The 19,949-nt window shown below is 36.3% G+C and overlaps 1 protein-coding gene across 1 annotated transcript; it reads right to left on the bottom strand.

Moving 5' to 3' along the window:
* LOC110096155 (U5 small nuclear ribonucleoprotein 40 kDa protein) lies at positions 1–7,834 on the bottom strand. Its single transcript, XM_020821945.2, has 2 exons — positions 7,677–7,834; positions 1–1,254 (listed from the first exon to the last, which is right to left on the bottom strand). Exon 2 carries the CDS (start codon positions 1,221–1,223, stop codon positions 201–203), a length of 1,023 nt encoding a protein of 340 aa, XP_020677604.1. The 5' UTR covers positions 1,224–1,254; positions 7,677–7,834; the 3' UTR covers positions 1–200.
* Positions 7,835–19,949: the final 12,115 nt, after the last annotated feature.

The following is a 19,949-nucleotide window of genomic DNA, read 5'->3' as shown; positions in this document are numbered from 1 at the left end:
ACGTTAATTTTTCATGTAATAAGATGGAAACACATATAACAATGATAGGTCAAAATAAACATGCAGGACTGCGCCAAACAACTAAATTTTTTAATACTAAAGCTTCAGTTCAAATAATTTGTTCGAGTTACCTTATCAGCTTTGGAAACAACCAATTACAACGCCAGTGCATGATTGAACAATGGATATCAGTATCTCATTCAAATCTCCCCAAGATAAATCTGCTTGTCGCTGCTGCAAGAGCCAATGATAGGCTCAGTGGGATGAAAAGCTGTTTCGTTCACTGATCCATTATGACCCGGGAGCTTGTACAGGATCCTCCTTGATGTGGTGTCCCAGATGTAAACCATCCTATCAGAGCTCCCGGCCGAGACCCTGCTCCCGTCCGGCGACCACGCACACTTGAGGAGATTCTTCTCAAAGTTGTGCTGGTGTCCAGAAAATATCTTCACACAACGGTTCTGTGGTGCATATGGTCTCATGTCCCATATCCTCAGAGTGCAATCCATTCCATTGGTTAGGAGGTATGAACCATCTGGGCTCAGCTGCATTCCAGTGATCATGTCACCATGCCCCTGGAGAGTCATGGTAACTTCATTTCTCCGCAGATCCCACACCTTCACATCATTGTCCAGCCCACCGGAGAAGATCTTGTCAGATGCATCAGAAAAGCTAACTGCAGTGATCTGGTACTTGTCTGGAAATGTCTGCACGGCGCCGCGCTGCCGGAGATCCCACAGTTTGGCTGTGCCATCATCTGAACCGCTGACAACCAGCGGAGGTCCCCGACGGGACGGACAGCACGAGTTAACAAACGAGGAGTGTTCTGCCATCTTCTTAACCTGCTTTCCAGTCTCGACGTCCCAAGCTCGAAGAGTCTTGTCGGGGCTTGCAGAGATTATCTGAGACCCATCAGAAGTCCACTGGAGATCAAGCACAGCATTTTTGTGGCCATGGAGGACCATGAAGTTCTTGCAGTCGCCATGTACAAACCATAGAAAGATGTCCTTGTCATGGGAACCTGAGGCGACAACAGTCCCAGCTGGGTTAAACTTCATCGTGTAAATGGCGCTCTGATGGCCAGTTAAGAGCATGATGGGTGATTCCAGGCTAGAGGTGCGATGCTTTCCAGCAGGAAATGGTGCATGGAGAGCCAGCTCAGACCCTGGCCTAGGTCTAGGAAAAGCCAGAGCATTGTCTCCTTGGTTTGGCACAGCAAGCATTTTTTTTAATGTAAATCCGAGCTCTTCAAACCTGATGAAAGAAAGGAAATCAGATTGCATGCATAAATTAACTGTACAGAAAAGCATTTTATACTTAAATAGTTTTTCAATTTAGACGCTGATCTTCTCAACAGCAGAGCTTAAAATGCTCTACCACGCATACAGCCAAGTTTTGAATTCATTTGCTGGACAGGAAACAATAAAAGCTTAACCGTATCAAACAAGATTCAAATAATACTATCTTCCACCAAAGTTCCAAATTTAAGCAACTAATGTGATAATAAACTGTGTATAGTATGCTTAATGAATACTCTCTTCATCACGTGCCTTTCTTAGGCCAATCTCAAGGCCATCTTCAAATTATTTAACTGAGAACTTCATTCCAGTTATATTTCCTCGGCAATTAATGGGTTTTCACTTGCCTTTTTGTTCGCAAGTTTTCATACCAATTAATACTTGAAAAATAAGTTCCAATAAAATAACAAAGAAAAAAAAAGTCATTATGTTAGACCGGTCCAGCCGGTCCAAAGGGACCGGCTTACGCGAACAGAGACGGAAATGTCCACCTCCTGTAGGCGCCGAACGCAAGCCGCAAGGGTTAGGGAGCTGTTTTGGAAGGATTTTTTAGGGATTTGAGAGGGAAACTTGGATGTAGGGACTGTTTAGAGATTTCCTTTTGAATTGTATGCATTAAATAGTTGGTTGGTTTTCAAAGGATCAGGGCATCTTGAATTTGACTGAAATTTGAGATCTCTTAATTTCTTTGGGCTCTAGCGACGTCCAGAGATTTGGGAGAGAAAGATCATCCTCTCGAATAGAAGATCAATTGTATCTTGATATTTTCCGTTCCGCTTTCATCAAATAATACAAATTATCTACTGTTTAGTGGTTTTGTGTGGAGTTTTGTGGAGAATTCTCGCTGTTTTCCAAAAATTGATAGGAAATACTTGAGATCACATTACTCATATATAATAAAACCAAATAATCATATCTTGCTAATGTAAAACAAAGGACCATATTAGATGACGCCTAAAGAACATATCATTTTATTAACATTACATAAGAGATTTTATACCAAATTAGATGAATATTTTAGGAATTATTTTAAATGAAAATAGAAGAAAAGTATTCCTCTCTAAACTAATACATTGTCACTTGAACTATTTGAGGATAGATGCCCATTACAATGTCAATTTGTTAACACCTTTGCATGTTGTGTTGTTTAACCTTTAAGCGCACAAACCTCGTTTGGCCTAAGACACTCTTTTGCAAGGATTGTACAATAGAACTTCATTCTTATGTTCAATATAAGACATGAATAGATATCCTTAAATTGAGAGTTTTCTCGGGGTATCATACTCAATATGTAACAACAATGGGGGAAGTACTCAATATGTAACAATATGGGGGCATGTCGGAGACTTCGATCCCTCGTAACTAAATAAACTATACCTAATTTTTTGTATCATTCAAAAGAAAACTCTATGACACATACTTAAGGGCTTTTTGGTAACGGATGGGATTTAACTCAAGTAGTATTTAGTAAATCTTATAAATCAGGATTTAGTAAATCATGAGGTAGTTAAATCCTAAAAGTTGTTTGGCATAACATAGATTAAACCCAGTTAAATCCTGATAAGTTGTTTGGCTATTTAAATCAAATTTTAAGTCTGTTAACTCAAATAGAATTTTAACAATGATCATTAACAATGATAAAACATGTAATCTCATTACATGGAATCATAATTATCTTAAATGACATTCAAATTAATTAATAGTTACTAAATTATTAAAATTAATGTAATACAACAACTTTTATGTCATCATTAAATAAAAAATAATATCATTGTTTAGTTAATAATTTTGATTAATTATTATTAATTATTAATGTTATTTTAACTAATTTAAATCATGAGGTAGTTAAATCGTTAAAATAGTTTGTCATGATAAGACTATTTAGTTCAACATTTAATGAACAGTTAAATTTTGATGAACAATTTTACTATTTAGTTCAACATTTAAATTTATTAACTCAAATAGGATTTTCATAATAATGATTAATAATTATAAAACATGCAATCTCATTACCTGCAATCATAATTAACTAAAATAGCATTCAAATTAATTATTAATTAATAAATTATTAAAATAATTTAATACAATAACTTCTATATGGTCATTAAATAAAAAATAATATCATTATTTAATTAATATTAATTATTTTTATTGAAAACATTTATTATCGCAAATCATAATATCATTAACCTAAGGTAGGTAAAGGCTTTTGTAAAATAATCAAATACCTAAGCCAATAGATACAAAATAATGAATAAACAAAACAATTACCTTATTACCACACTAATCTGCAATAATCAACTATAGCAGATCGGATCCAAAGGGCACCATCGGACAAAAACTTCAATAGTCGCTCATCACAACAAAGCTTCTTTACCTCCTCCAACATCTCCAGCTCCATCGGCATCTTCTACTCTTCCTCTTAGCTATAGTGAAACACAATGAAAACTTGTTCAACAGAGGGTTTATCAAATCGGATGCACCTCTTCTTCGCCACCTCACTTTTTTCTGATCGACGGTTAGAAAAAGCAACAAAAGCTCATAGGTAACCCTCAATACATTTTCATGCGATCCTTTGGCAAAATCCCATAAATTTGCAAAACACCCAAATTTATTAAATCTGGAACTTAAGGTTAAACTAAGAAGAAATGGGATTTAAGAATATGTACAATTTAAAGTTCACATTTTTGTTGTTTGGCATGATTTAGGCTAAATCCAACAGCCCCTTCATCTACCTTTCATTGATTCTCATGAGCCTCCCTTCTACATTGCTGACTTCTACGACCCACTGGTCTTTATACAAAACACAACACTTCCTCGAGAGGCTCCCTCAAAGTCCACAAATATACTAGAAAAAAGCATTCTAAGCACCGCATCAAAGGTTTCAAAGTTATTCATTTTTGCTTCATCGAATAATGTACAAATTTTTTTTGATAAACCAGCAAGTTTTTGTTGCACCAGTTAGGATCCTACAAATTGCATAAAGTAAAATTTAAAGTCCTTACAAATTTCTTTAAAGGAATTAAAGCTAAGTCATGCTTCAATCATGTCTAAATAAAATACCAAGCAACCATTATCTTCGACATAAAATAAAAATAAATAGAGAGATTTACATACATACCACATATTTATTATGCATTTACATATTTAATACTTAAATTTTCATATTAATTAGTATATCACTTTAGTATGTAAATCACATTAAAACATATACATGAAAAGGTAAATTTCACTTTAAAAATTTGAGATTAGTGGTATTTTTATGTAATTTAAAGATTTTGGTGTTATATAAGCAAATATTAAATTTTAGGTGTTAGATGTGTAAATACATAAGAATTATGTGCTATATATGTATGTAAAACCTCCAAATAAATAATGATAAATACTATGTTTGGCTTTGTTGCACATTATTTCTAATCTATTACTCATCTCTCAATTCCTAGGAATAAATTTGAACACTTTCAAAGAATAAATTTTGAAAACAGTATGTTATTGCAATGTGCATCTAGCTTAATTGAGCTATCCAACCTTATGTTCCTAATTTAAACTCTTATATTTTGTATCAAGAAAATAAGGACAAAAATATTGATAAACTAATTTCTCTCTCACCACATAGCTATCCCCCTTCAGAGACTGGAACTCCTAGAAAAGTGACATAATTCAAATAAATTAGAAGAACCCACAACAATCGTATCAATTTTCAACTAACAAATATAATTATGTTTGCAACATCAATAAGTAAGAAGCATAATACAAAAGCATTGCCTCCGACTAAAAATTAAACAAAATATTTAAAAGAAACAGTACATGAAACAAACCTACCCATTCGCCTTGAATCAATTGATCCAAAATCAGAGAATATGAACCCCATAACAGCCGAGCCCATACAACTAGATCAAATGATGACCCAAATCATAGAAAAATCAAAACAACATAAGAGGACTCCTGGTTGGTTAAAAGATTAATCAGTGTAAAAGAGGAAAGACGTTATGTAAATCAGGGAGAATAAGAAGGAATATATCACAATATTGATAGCTTTTTATTTTTGCATCATTTTTGCTATAATCGCTTTCCAATAGGCTTGTACGACAACCCTCTCTTAGAGATGCTAAGAACTAGAATATATACAAAATCATGGCAAAAAAAGAGGGCGATGAAATAGCAATTTGGTTTTTTTTTTCCTCTTGGTTTCCTAGAGCTAGCACTCATAAGAAGAGAGTAAATTTATACTTGATTCCAGGTATTTTTGAACTAGGTGTATCATTTGGTACTATTGTTAAATTTAGTAATGCCAAACTGCTATATTATTTATGGCTTGTACATCAGGAACTATTTCCATTCAGGCCCTAAATGAGGAGTTAATGGAGCATAACAAACTATTGAGTACCTTACGAGAAAACTATATCAAGCACAACATCTCATGGCACAAAAGGCAGCATGGCGAGCTTCCATTTTTTATTGGTGAAGTGATCACAGTTCATCTGCAACCATGTTAGCAGTCCAAGGTGGCTCTATTTCTCCCAAAAGCTACAAATGCTATTATGGAACTTTCCATGTATGACAGCATATTGGATAGATCGCCTATAAGCTAAATTTACCCAAACATAATAAAATACACCATGTGTTCCATGTTTTAGCTCTCAAACCTTATCGAGAATAGCAGTTTGCTGAAATTCTTTTACAGCCCATGGCCAGTATAAAAAATCAACCAATTTCCCTTCTTCCAGCAAAAAATTGTGCAATAAGATCAGTTCTACGACACGACGAAGAGATTCTCAAATTCTCGTTCAGTGGACCAACTGTACACCAAAAAATTCCACCCGAGAATACTTCCATGATTTTTTCCACCTCTATCCCACATTTCACCTTGAGGACATGGTATTTTTTCTACATAATGGGAATGATACAACCGTACCTATATGATGTGAGTAAAGCTGACTGTTTGATATTCTATGCTTTATTCAAATTGTTTGGTGGTTGTTGGATTTCCTGTTGAGTTTCTATGCAGGTTTTGATTTCCCAAATGCTTGGAATTTGCTTTTTGATGGTTTCTTGTGCTGGCTGTTCCCCTTCCCTATACTATTTAGGATTGCTTTTTGCTTGTTTCCTATGCTGGTCGTTCCCCTTCCCTATGTTATTTCCTAAGTTTTTTTTTGGCTCCTATTGGATGTTTGGGGTGGCTCATTAATGTGAGTGGTTGGTTGTTTTTCCCCTATAAATGGGGTTGTTTTCCTATAGTTTTAGGAGTGGAAAAAGATGAATTTTTGTTTGTAAAACCTGTGGCTTTTCCTAGCTTGCAAGCAGCCTCCTTTCTCATTTCCCTCTACTACTTCGCCTCAGTTTTCTACCTCTTCTTCTCTCTCCATGGTTCCCACCGCACATGTATCTTTCTTCTCTTAAATTATTGTAAGTCTTAAGTTGTGTGGTGTCTTGTTCTAAGATAATTTGTAAGTGGTTTCTATTAGAAGTTGAAAGCTTTTTTGTGTTATGTTTAGTGTTTGTATTTGTCATATTGATAAGAAGGTTTTTTTTTATTGCAATTCTAGTTTGTATTTTTTTTTTTTCTTTTGCATACCTAGTGTTCTCTTACTTAGCTTAGGATTCCTTGGTTGCATCACTATATGCCTTCAGTCAATACATCCAAGATCAGAGAATATTAACACCAGAGTAACCGAGCCCACAAAGGAAGAGGCTGAAGAGCAAAGGGTGACCCATAGAAAAACCAAAACTACTAAGGAGAATTCCTGGTTGGCTGAAAGATTACGTTGTAAAGGAGAAAATGGCGCTGGGAAAACTGTACAGGATCATGAGAAGGAACTTGTCAGAATATTAATAGCTTTCTATTTTTGCATCGTTTTTTTTAACCACTTCCTGTTAAGCCTGTGCAAGATACCTCTCCTAGAGATGCTAAGAACTAGGATACATGCAGAATAATATATGTTTTTTTTTTTTAATCTTCTCTTTGTTTTCTGCAGCTGGCACTCGCTCGAAGAGTGAACTTACGCTTGATTCTAGGTATTTTCGAAATAGGCGTATCAGTATGCAAACCATACACAAAATATACATTCAAAATTTACAGCAAATGAAATCAATAATTGACAGGGGATGCAATTCATAAAGAAAATGCCAAAATTATGGAACAAATAAAGCATAACAGAAAGTTATTATCGAACAATGACGAATCAGTAAGTAAATACTGCATAAGCCTATGCACTGAAGGAACTGAAGCTGAGACATCATAGCAAAAAAAATAAGTCGGGCGGGAAATGGAAAGGCATTGGGATTTGGGATCTAGGGCTCGAGGCAATTCCCAATTTTCAAAGCTGCTTGCAACAAGCTAGACGAACTAATAGATAGAAAGAGGGAAGAAACGCCTACAAGTCAAGCGCCGGCGATAAAAGGGATGCGTCGGTTGCTTCTGCTACGCCGGCGGCAAGTTTGGTCCGTTGAAACCTCTTTGTGGCCGGAGAGAATCGCAAGTAGAACAAAACCTCGTTGAGAGCCGACTAATAATCCCGACAAGGGCTAAGAACTTTGGATTAACGTAAACAACTTAATTATTTAATTTATGATTATATTTTGCTCCTTAAGAACAATATGTATCATCAAATATAAATTTTTCTAATCCCGACATATATAGCAAATTATAATATTTTAGCATAAAAATGGAATATTTGATTTTTTTTTATTTATAAAAGTTCTCACTCCAATTTTCAACTATTAAATTCAAGAATAAATATAGATATTCACAATAATAGTTTAATTCATATTTATTGCCTTTGATGATTTTCTAATAACTTATTTGTGCTATGAAGTATATTATTTTTGTTAGGATAAATTAGAAATGAATTTCAATGGCATATCAAAAATTATCAAAATTTTGAAGTTAAATTTTCCTCTCATCAAAATTTTATGAGGCAAAAAATTATATCAAAATATTATGGTTAAAGTTTTAATAATGATGAAATTTAAGGACGTTGGACATCTGAATTTGATTTAGATGAGTGTAATACATTGTAATTAGTATTGTACTTGATACATCACCAAAAATCGCTAAGATCGGTCGTGAATCTCTATGCAAATATGAATTAGATACTTTTAAAATTAAATTCGGGATAATCTAAAATCCGATCTCAACAAGCTTATAGTCAAATTGAACATCTCAAGGGAGACAAACCCAACAACATCAAATTCGATCCAATCCGAGCTCAATGAGTCCAAATCAAAATGATCAAAGCATATTAGGAAGCTTTAGTGCATTAATTGGATGACCAAATGATATCTAAATGTGACATGCTTATAGTCGAATCGAGCAGCTCGACGAGATGAATTTAATAAACTCAAGATTGCCAAATTTTGACATCAGTAAGGCACTTAAAATGCTCGATAAATGAACTATGATTGAGGGAGTTTATATCGGTCATCCATTAGAACACTCTCAACTTGCAATTGATCTTTTTTCTAATTACTAGTCATGTTACTCCTAAAAAACTATAAATATTAAAGGGAAAAACTCTAGATCTTTAAGAATCCTGGAGCACCACCACGGCACCACCACCAACGAATATGCACCTTCAGGCCGCTGCTAATGAACCACCGACCGATAATGACCACTAACCTCCATATGGAATCTATTAACAAGCCTTCCTCCAACCATTGTCACCCAATTACAGTCCTTCTGATCATCGTCACCCGACTTCAGTCCTTTTGACCACTATCACCCGCCCATTATAGTCTCTCTAACCTCCGTCGCCCGTCGATTGCGTGTAATAACTAAAATATGTGGAAAAAAATTCTGAACTAGAGCGCTGATTTGGGGAGCGTTGCGGTGCGAAGAAAGATGAGAGAGAAATTATAAGTGACTAATATCTTATTTTTATTTTCAATGATTTTAATTTTTATGAATCTTACATCTCCTAAATCTGTCAAAAATGCATTATCTCTTGATTTCATAAGCTTTCACCGTGCAATTTTGGATATCTTATAGATTTGATCATTGTGAATGATTTGATATATTTTTCTTGCATTTTAAATGAACTGTTGAATGATATCAAATATATGATATGATAACTCTACGTGATGCCCTACTGATACACATGATTTATTGATTGTGAGTCATAAGGAGCTGGAGATTGATTAGGAGTTATATGAAATCGGGGTGATTAATTCACGTAATTTAAGGGGAGTTATAGGGAGTATATTAATTAGGAGTTATAAGAGGTAACTGATTGAGAGTCATAAGAGTAGGAGCAAGATACTCTTAAGATACACTTATTGAATATATGAATATTGATACCGACACTGCAATGAATATTGTATTGATATTGTGACCGACATTAATATTGTTTGTTTCCATTAACACTATTTAATGTTATTAATCATGATACTAATATTGTTACTGATATTAGTATTGTTTATTGTTACTAATAATGTGGTTGGTGATTTAATGGATTGAGATGTGATAAATTATAGAATAATAAATGGATACAAATAATCAGGACAGACATTAATGCATATATATATATATATATATATTTATATGATTTATAGCATATTATTCACTTTTATCTTGCATTGATTTTAGTTGTAAGATTTTAGTTACCTGCTGAGCTATATGCTCATTACGTGATTTTATATATTTTCAGGAAAGACTAAGGATCATATAATATGAGATTCTGAACAAGATAAAAATATAATATTGTTTATTGATAAGTTCTAGTTAAATTGTTAAAATAAAAGACATGTGTAATTCTTCTAATATAGACCTTGGAGTGTGACACTATGGATCCGTGACCTCTATTGTCATCCGACTATAGTCCCTCCAACCACCATCGTCTGTCAAATATGGTCTTACCGACCAAATGAACAGGCCAACATTCTCTTGAGAACAATTCTTATGTCACTTGATTTTCCCCAACTCTCGTCATGTAATATGGTCTATATGATGTATACTTACTATATTGAGCCAAGGCCCTCCCTCCGAAGAATGTAATCCTTTATAATCAACTAGAAACTCTAGTGGAATCATTTTTAACTGGGCATAACCCCCATGATCTTTCCCATTTTTAGGGGTTTTCAATTAAAAATATTGGTGTCTCTTATTATTTGTGCACCCCTCTCTCTCCTATCTATCTATGTGCTAGATCTTCATTCAAAGATAAGACATTACACTCTTGATCTCTTTACCGTCGCAAATATTTCAGGACACAACATCACTAATCATAAAGTGCATGCAAGTGCTTTGAGATTTGTCTTTAATCACTTTTTTGTAAGGATATTCAGACACTTTTTTTAGTTTAATAAATATAATTGATACCTCATTATTCAGTACAATTATTGAATTGAGATTTTCAGATACATAGCCTAATCTTTTAGTGGCTATGTCATTTTCTTACTTTAGGTAATCTTTGAAAAATTGTATAATTTTATTTATTTCTTCAAACTCGTTTATTGTTAACATTATAAAAATAGTTTTAATATGTGCTACAACACATCAGCTCCGTCGATCAGCTCGCCGACATCTTTACTAAACCTCTGCCTATTACCAGATTTCAAAATCTCCGTGACAAACTGATTCTCCCAGTAATGTGCGCTCAGTTTGCGGGGGGATAAGAAGAGCTAACGGCTCTTTACAGTCCTAGGGCATACTTGTAATTATTAGATGTCTTCTTGTTTTCCTCATTTCTATTTATATCCACTGTACCTACTGCTTAAGTAATACACAGAATTATATTTCCTTTTCCTTGCTTCGTCCTGTACGCCCTCTTCTTCTTTTCCTGTCATGGTATCAGAGCAAAGACGGCTCCATGGCTGATCAAGAATCAGCTGTTTCGCCCACCTCCGCCCCTGGCCTTCCCTCCAGCAATACCTCCGACTACACTGCTCCGGCGCCCTTGAAGTTTCTGATCTCCAACCTCAAGACACTCGTTCCTACCTCTCTGTCTCCCGAAAATTATCACATATGGCGCATCCAGATCTTACAGCACTTCTCGGCGAACGGTTTCGCCGGCTTCCTGACCGGAACAGCTTCTTGTCCTACCGATCAATCCAGCGAAGCCTTCTTCACCTGGACCCTGATCGACCGAAACCTGATTTCGGCGCTGTTTTCTACAATCTCTCACTCTATTCTTCCTTATGTCTTGACGGCCTCCACAGCGCATGATGTCTGGCAAATTCTTGAACGAAGGATGCAACCCAACATTCGCTCTCGAGTTATACAACTCAAGAACGAACTGCATAACATTCAGATGAACAACTCATCTATGCAGCAATATCTGATGCAGATCAAGAACCTAGTCGACAACATCGCCGTGTCGGGTTCTAAAATCGACACAGAAGATATTATCATTTATATCTTGAATGGCCTCCCGTCCTCCTATAACTCGTTCAAAACCTCTATCCGAACATCTCTACACCCTATTGATCTTGATACACTTTACTCGTTGCTATGCAGCGAGGAAATTGCGATGCAACGCGAACATCAGAAAGAAGCTACCGCAACCACGGACAATCCTGCATTTTACACTTCCCGGACCAGCTCCAATCGCAGCAATGGTGCAAATCGCAACTTCAAGAATCGGAAGAATGAATCTCGTTCAACTTCCGATTACGCTCCTCATTCCCATCCAAACCAGCTCATCTCCAAGACCGATCGTCCAACATGTCAAATTTGTGGCAAATTAGGCCACATCGCGCTGAACTGTTGGCATCGGCACAATCCAAAATACGCACCGACCACCTCTGCTCCTCAACGCGCACTGCTCTCTCAACAACATCCCGTCTCCACTAAGGACTGGATCCTTGATTCAGGTGCATCCAGTCACCTGACACCCGACTTAAGCAACCTTCAACAAGGTACCAGCTACCAAGGTTCGGACACCATTTCCACTGCCAATGGAGCATCTCTCCCCATACAACATTCCGGTCAAGGCCTCCTTCCCATTCCCGACTCGGCTCGTAAGCTTCACTTACGCAATCTACTTCATGTTCCTAATCTCACTCATAATCTTATCTCTATTTCAAAACTAACCAAAGACAATAAAGTCTCTATTTCGTTTGACGAACATGGCTTTGTTATAAAGGATGGTCAGGATCACCGCCCGCTTCTTCTTGGTCAACTACATAATGGCCTCTACCGTCTACAGAACGTGTCACCGGACCGTCCTTCCGCTCATCTTGCTCGTCAGACCTCTACCCTCCTCTGGCACGCAAGGCTGGGTCACCCACACACAGACGTTCTTCGGCAACTTCATCCGCTGATCCCGTCACTAGATATTGATACTAATAATTTTCATTGCAATTCTTGTAGCATGGCTAAATGCCATAAACTCCCTTTTAATAAACGTACATCTAGTTCTTCGCAAGCTTTTCAATTGATTCATTCTGATGTTTGGGGCCCCGCGCCTCTTCAATCGTTAAACGGGTTTAAATACTATGTAATCTTTGTCGACGATTTCTCAAAATTTACGTGGCTCTACTTGATGCATTCTAAGTCCGAAACCTTTTCTAAATTTACTCATTTCTATGCTCTCGTTAAAAATATCTTTAATACTACACCTAAAGTATTCAGATCAGATGGCGGCGGAGAATTCTGTAGCACTCAGTTCAAGTCGTTTCTCTCAGCTCACGGCATTCTCCATCAAACAAGCTGTCCGCACACTCCCGAGCAAAATGGAGTCGCCGAACGGAAACACCGCCACCTCTTGGAATTAACCCGGTCTCTCCTCCAGGATGCTCATCTACCTAAACAGTTCTGGTCCGAAGCAGTCACTGCAGCAACCTATCTGATCAACAGGTTACCGTCCAAGGCCAACTCAAACCAAATCCCATATCAAATCATTCACGGCGCTGCACCCACCTATGATCATCTCAGAATTTTTGGCTGCCTGTGTTATCCGTGGCTTCGCCCGTATGTCGCCGACAAACTTTCTCCTCGCTCCCAACCGTGCATTTTTCTCGGTTACTCATCGCACCAAAAAGGCTATAAGTATTTTAATACCAGCACAAACAAAATTCAGATTTCTCGTCACGTAACTTTTAATGAACACATTTTTCCTTACATGTCATCAACTGCTAACCATTCCTCTGCTTCTGAAATAACGTCTCAGTTCATCTCACCGCTCCTCACTACTCCCACGTCCATCTCGCACAGTCTCGACCAGATCAATCCAAGGCCGACTCAATCAACCTGTTCAGTTTCTGTTCAGCCTACACTCGATACCACCAACACTCACATTGCTGCGCCACCTTCCTGTTTGCCGACATCTTCACGAGCTCATTCCCACCCTATGCAGACTCGGGCTAAATCGGGAATTCACCGGCCCAAACAGATTTTTGATTTACTGGCCACAACCTCCACACAGGTCACTCCCACCACCTACGCCCAGGCATCCAAAATCCCACAGTGGCAGTCGGCCATGGAAGAAGAGTTCTCTGCACTTCAGCGGCAAGGCACCTGGATCCTTGTTCCTCCACCTGATAAAGATCCCGTTCTAGGAAGCAAATGGACCTTTAAAACAAAACTACTACCAAATGGAAAAATTGACCGTTACAAGGCTCGTTTAGTAGCACAAGGGTTTAATCAAACCCTCGGCGTCAACTATACAGAAACTTTCAGTCCTGTAGCCAAGATGCCAACCATCCGTCTTCTCTTAACCGTGGCCCTCCATCGGCAATGGTCCATACTTCAACTCGACATATCAAACGCGTTTCTCCACGGTGATCTAAGGGACACAGTATATATGCGTCAGCCAGAAGGCTTTACTAATAAACAGCATCCGCACTACGTCTGCCAGCTTCAAAGATCTCTCTATGGACTTAAGCAGGCACCGAGACAATGGTTTCATAAACTCACGTCTCTTCTTTTACAATTCGGATTCAGGTTTAGTCGTTCTGATCCGTCTCTGCTCATCTTTAATCTTAACAATATTCAACTATACTTTTTAATCTACGTCGACGATATTCTATTAACAGGAAATGATCCATCCAAGATTCAATCTCTTCTCAAGCTTCTCCGGTCTCATTTTGCCGTGAAACAGATGGCTGACGTTTCTCTGTTTTTAGGAATTCAAATCCTAAAAACTTCTTCCGGATACATGCTGAATCAACGACACTATGCTCTCAAGATCCTCCAACAGGCCGGACTACAAGACTGCAGCATCGCTCCCACCCCGATCACTCCATCCTGCTACTCTCCCGCTCCAGACGACAAGCCATTCGCCGACCCACATCTCTATCGCAAGCTTGCTGGGTCTCTACAGTATCTCTCCATTACGCGACCGGACATCGCTTTCGCTGCCAACCGCATTTGTCAATATATGCATGCCCCCACCGATCGACACTTCCAGATGCTTAAGCGATTACTCAGATATATTAAGGGATCGCTAAACTATGGCTTACCCATCTCACCAGGCAACGCGGTTCTTCGAACTTACGTTGATGCCGACTGGGCGTCCGACGTCTCCGACCGGAAATCTGTTTCAGGATTTTGTACCTACCTCGGTAATACCCTTATCTCCTGGTCCGTAAAGAAGCAAACAACCGTTGCCAAGTCGTCAACAGAGGCTGAGTATCGTTCCCTTTCGGCCGCAGCCTCTGACGTTATTTGGCTCTGCCGGCTAGCAGAAGAACTTCTTCTTCCTCAAGATGAGCCCACTATTATCCATTGTGATAATACATCCACCATAGCTCTTGCAAAGAATCCTATCTTCCACGCTCGCACCAAACACATCGAACTTGACTACCATTTTCTTCGTCAGCACATCGACAACGGAACAATCCAACTACAACACATCAGCTCCGTCGATCAGCTCGCCGACATCTTTACTAAACCTCTGCCTATTACCAGATTTCAAAATCTCCGTGACAAACTGATTCTCCCAGTAATGTGCGCTCAGTTTGCGGGGGGATAAGAAGAGCTAACGGCTCTTTACAGTCCTAGGGCATACTTGTAATTATTAGATGTCTTCTTGTTTTCTTCATTTCTATTTATATCCACTGTACCTACTGCTTAAGTAATACACAGAATTATATTTCCTTTTCCTTGCTTCGTCCTGTACGCTCTGCCTCTTCTTCTTTTCCTGTCATGGGGCTTATAATCGAGAGAACAAATGATTTTGCTTCTTGGGGTTCTTATAGAAAGAATATCTTACACTTTCCACATTCAGAATTATTCATAAATTTGATTACATATAAAGAGTAAGTTTTCAATCATATTAAGTGAAGCTCTTACAAAAAGAAAAAGAAAAAAAGCATGACATGATGACAGTGAAATTTTTTATAGTGCATGGGGCCTAGATTTATTTTTTCAAAAATTACCTCAACATTTTTTATAGAGGCTTAAGACCAACATTTATAGTTTTAAATTTTTGTTTTTTAAATTATCTTTTTTAAATGATAAAATGTTAAATATAAGTTAAGAAAAAACTTATAATTCATAACGTATTTTCCTCAAATTCTGAAAGAGTTTTTTTTTTTTAATTATCTGAAAGAGTTGAATAATTACTTCATTATTAATTCAATCTAATATATCTTTCTCAATGTACGAGAATAAAGTATTGTTTAGCATTAATCTGTACTTCTATTTTATAGTTGATTTTTAATAATACTCAAAGCTAGCATAAAAAGTTTTTTGACTCATGTTGTTGTAGTAGGTAAATTAGCTTGAAAACAAAGGTTATAAAAACATCATTCATGCTCTAGAATATTTTTTTGACAATGCTTTCAATATCTTCTAAGTAAGAAAATTCATCAGCATATCACATATCCATAATATAAGTTTTTGACTAATTTGCAAGAGTCTACATATCAATATTCTATTTATATCCACTGTACCTACTGCTTAAGTAATACACAGAATTATATTTCCTTTTCCTTGCTTCGTCCTGTACGCTCTGCCTCTTCTTCTTTTCCTGTCATGGGGCTTATAATCGAGAGAACAAATGATTTTGCTTCTTGGGGTTCTTATAGAAAGAATATCTTACACTTTCCACATTCAGAATTATTCCTAAATTTGATTACATATAAAGAGTAAGTTTTCAATCATATTAAGTGAAGCTCTTACAAAAAAGAAAAAGAAAAAAAACATGACATGATGACAGTGAAATTTTTTATAGTGGGGCCTAGATTTATTTTTTCAAAAATTACCTCAACATTTTTTATAGAGGCTTAAGACCAACATTTATAGTTTTAATTTTTTGTTTTTAAAATTATCTTTTTTAAATGATAAATATTAAATATAAGTTAAGAAAAAACTTATAATTCATAACGTATTTTCCTCATATTATGAAAGAGTTTTTTTTTTTTTTAATTATTTGAAAGAGTTAGAATAATTACTTCATTATTAATTCAATCTAATATATCTTTCTCAATGTAAGAGAATAAAGTATTGTTTAGCATTAATCCGTACTTCTATTTTATAGTTGATTTGAAGAAGTGTTTTGGATTTTCTCCATATTTACATGGTAGACCATTCTTAAAAATCTATAAGTAGACACCAACCCTCTAATTGATAAGGACCCATTGGCTTGAGATTCAAGAGAGCCATAGGTTTGAAGAATCCTAAAGCTCCACTAAAGCACAAACCACAATTAGACCATCACCCAATTATCGCCATCAGAGCATTGCCCTAATGCCTCCATTAGACCACCACTACTCGACCACCTTTGTATGACTTGTACTACCCAACCATATTCATCAAAACATTGTTATTATTGGACCACCAAAATCAGATTACCACCATCTAATCATCATTGCTGGATCATTACGGCTTGACCATCATTGTAGAGCCACCCTCATTATGATGAGTTGATAAGGTTATTAATGCACAAAAAGTACTTGGAGCAATCGACAAGCAAGTACAATAATGCACTAAGAAGTGAAAATAAGTTATCTCATTGAAAAAGCAAGAACAAAAGAAGAATCATGGCATCCCTTTCAATCATAACACAAGCAACATAAGACTAGACTGGAGTAGGAGTACAAACCATATTGCACGTCTTACACCAATGTTCCAATGATGATCATCAATGGGGACCATTATCATTAGCTTGCCATTTTAGAACTTACATTGTGCTCATTTAATTGCTATTGTGGACTGTCATCATTTGATTGAGATGATTTTACCACCCTTATTTGACCATCATTTTCTAACTACTATTGCTCACATGTCATTATCCATTTACTATTATTTCTTTACGACCCTGGAATTGCTATCGCTCGACACCATCACCTAATCTCTATCATTTAACTATCATTGTCAGACTAACATCATTTGCCTCTCATCATCCCTCCACCATTTCCCCATAATCTCTATTGCATAAGATCAAATAAGTACTGCCAAATTTATAATACTGTCTTTTCTAATTGTGTAGAAATGCATATTTTTGTACATTAAAGTACATAATAGATTATTTCAATAGGACTAGGCCTCATGATTTTGTTATTCTCAATTTTTTTTATATAAAACTCCGGTGTCTCTTGTATTCTTCTCTTTTATATGTATATTTGATGGATTTTCATGCAAATATATATAACTATTTTTATTGCTCTGAATAACGTGCAACACCTATATATTTACATATCTAACATTTAAATATTCATATTTACTCATATAACACCTAAATTAAATAATTACTTAAGAAATAACACAAATATTAACTTTTTTTTTTCTAAAATGACATACTCTTTCTAATATTGAGGTGGGATTTACATACATTGCCCTTAAAACTACATCACTTACAAACTTAACACACAATTTTTATTATTCTTATAACATAACATTTTGTTAACTATATTAACGAAAACTTCGTTGGATGATGAAGAGACACGAACCTCTATTGAATCTTATTGTGAATGACATTGATGAGGTCAGTGGCGTGCAAATGACAAAAATCACGAGAAAATTATGATGAAATCTCATTGGAAAGGACATCGATGAGACTAACAACGTGCATATAACAAATAAACGAGGAAGTTGTGATGGAATCTTTTTGTGAAGGGTATTGAGGGGATCAATGACGTTTGAACATGAAGAGACGATGAAGTTTCAATGAAATATTACTCGAAGGACATTTATGTGATCGACAACATGAGAATAATAAGGAAGTTGATGAAGTCATGATGTTGGGACCACTTGCGTGAGATACATATATATGAGATGAGATTAAATAGAAAGGTGAGAAGGCTATAAAAATAATTATTCTTAAAAAATTTAAATATTATATTAACAAATCATGAAATTTAAAAATAATAAATAAACGATGCAATTTATTTTTAAGAGTTTGTTTGGTTGGCTGAAAAAGGAATGTAATGTAAAGAAAATGTAACGTAAAAGGAATACTTTGGAATTGTTTAGATGAAGGTAAAGTAAATGCCAGTGAATGAATTTTTTTTAGTTAGAAGTAATAAATGTAAAGTAAAATCTTAAATGTTAACAATCAATGGCGGTGGACGACGATCGATAGCAATGGTGGACGACGACAATGGCAGTGGCCGACGATTGGCATGTTTGGTGGCATCGGTGACAACGCCAGTGATTGGTGGTGGGTGGCGATGGCATTGGTGGCGGGCAGAGGAGGGCAGCCGGCTGTTGTGATCGGCTGATGAGGCCGGCCGACGATGATGTTGATCAAGTAAATTTGTGGTATAAATGATTATCACTCAAAAATCATAATAATTTGATTTACATTCAAAATAAAGTACTTCACTTTACATTATATTTATTATACTTGGTATCATTTTATATTCGAGCAAACATCAAAATTTATCCGAAAAGCATTGCTTATTTATTCTTTGAATGTTCATACTCCTTTGTTATCCTTGGATTTAATGCCTAGCTCTATGTATCTCCTTCTCATACCCACTATTATGCAGCTTTTTGAGTGGATTGACGGGGATAACACTATCTTACAGCCGGTTAAAAACCTTTATCTGCTTTTTCTTGCTGCTCAATCTACTACATCTGGAAAGAAAGGAATAATAGGAGGTTTGTGAATATTTTCAATTGCCACAACACTACTTCCCATAGCATTAAAAGAGCAATTTTTGAGAAACTTATCAAATGGAAAAATTATACACATTATTTGGATTTGATTTAGGTGGGAATTCTGATTTCATGCTGGTTGCCTCTATATTTTTGTTTCATTCTGGGCATGGTTGCCTCGGGTTGCCTCTGTATTACCGTCTCTTACTCGGCAGTTTGCTGTTCTGCTGCTGTGCTGTGCTGTTTTGTTGATTTGTCGCCAGCTGGTTTTCTAGTCTAGGCTTGGACAATGATGAGGCTCCTATTGCTGGTTCCCCTTGGATGATCTTTGGGCAACAAGGGGTTTGAGTTCTTCTATGATTCGACTGTTTTATCCCTGAGTCCAGCCTGTTCTTGGCTTTTGGAGCTCTTTTTTGGCGTGGTTATCTATTCATTTTTTTGTATAGTTGAGATGGTTTTTGGGCTCTTGTGTTGAGCTGTTTTTGTACTCTTATGAGTTTACCCCTTTTTTGATTGGGGTTCCTTTTTTGTTTACATTTACATGTAACTTTCCTCTTTCTTTAATTTACTGGCTAAGCCTTAAATTTTTCAAAAAAAAAAAACATCAAAATTTATAAAACTATTTCATTTTAAATACTTTACACCTTGTTTCCCGATCGGGTATCATCGGG

This window comes from Dendrobium catenatum, unplaced genomic scaffold (assembly GCF_001605985.2).
Source record: "Dendrobium catenatum unplaced genomic scaffold, ASM160598v2 fragScaff_scaffold_627, whole genome shotgun sequence".
Lineage (NCBI taxonomy): Eukaryota > Viridiplantae > Streptophyta > Magnoliopsida > Asparagales > Orchidaceae > Dendrobium > Dendrobium catenatum.
The sequence above is the reverse complement of the archived record's forward strand: the minus strand, read 5'-3'. Positions and strand labels throughout refer to the sequence as shown.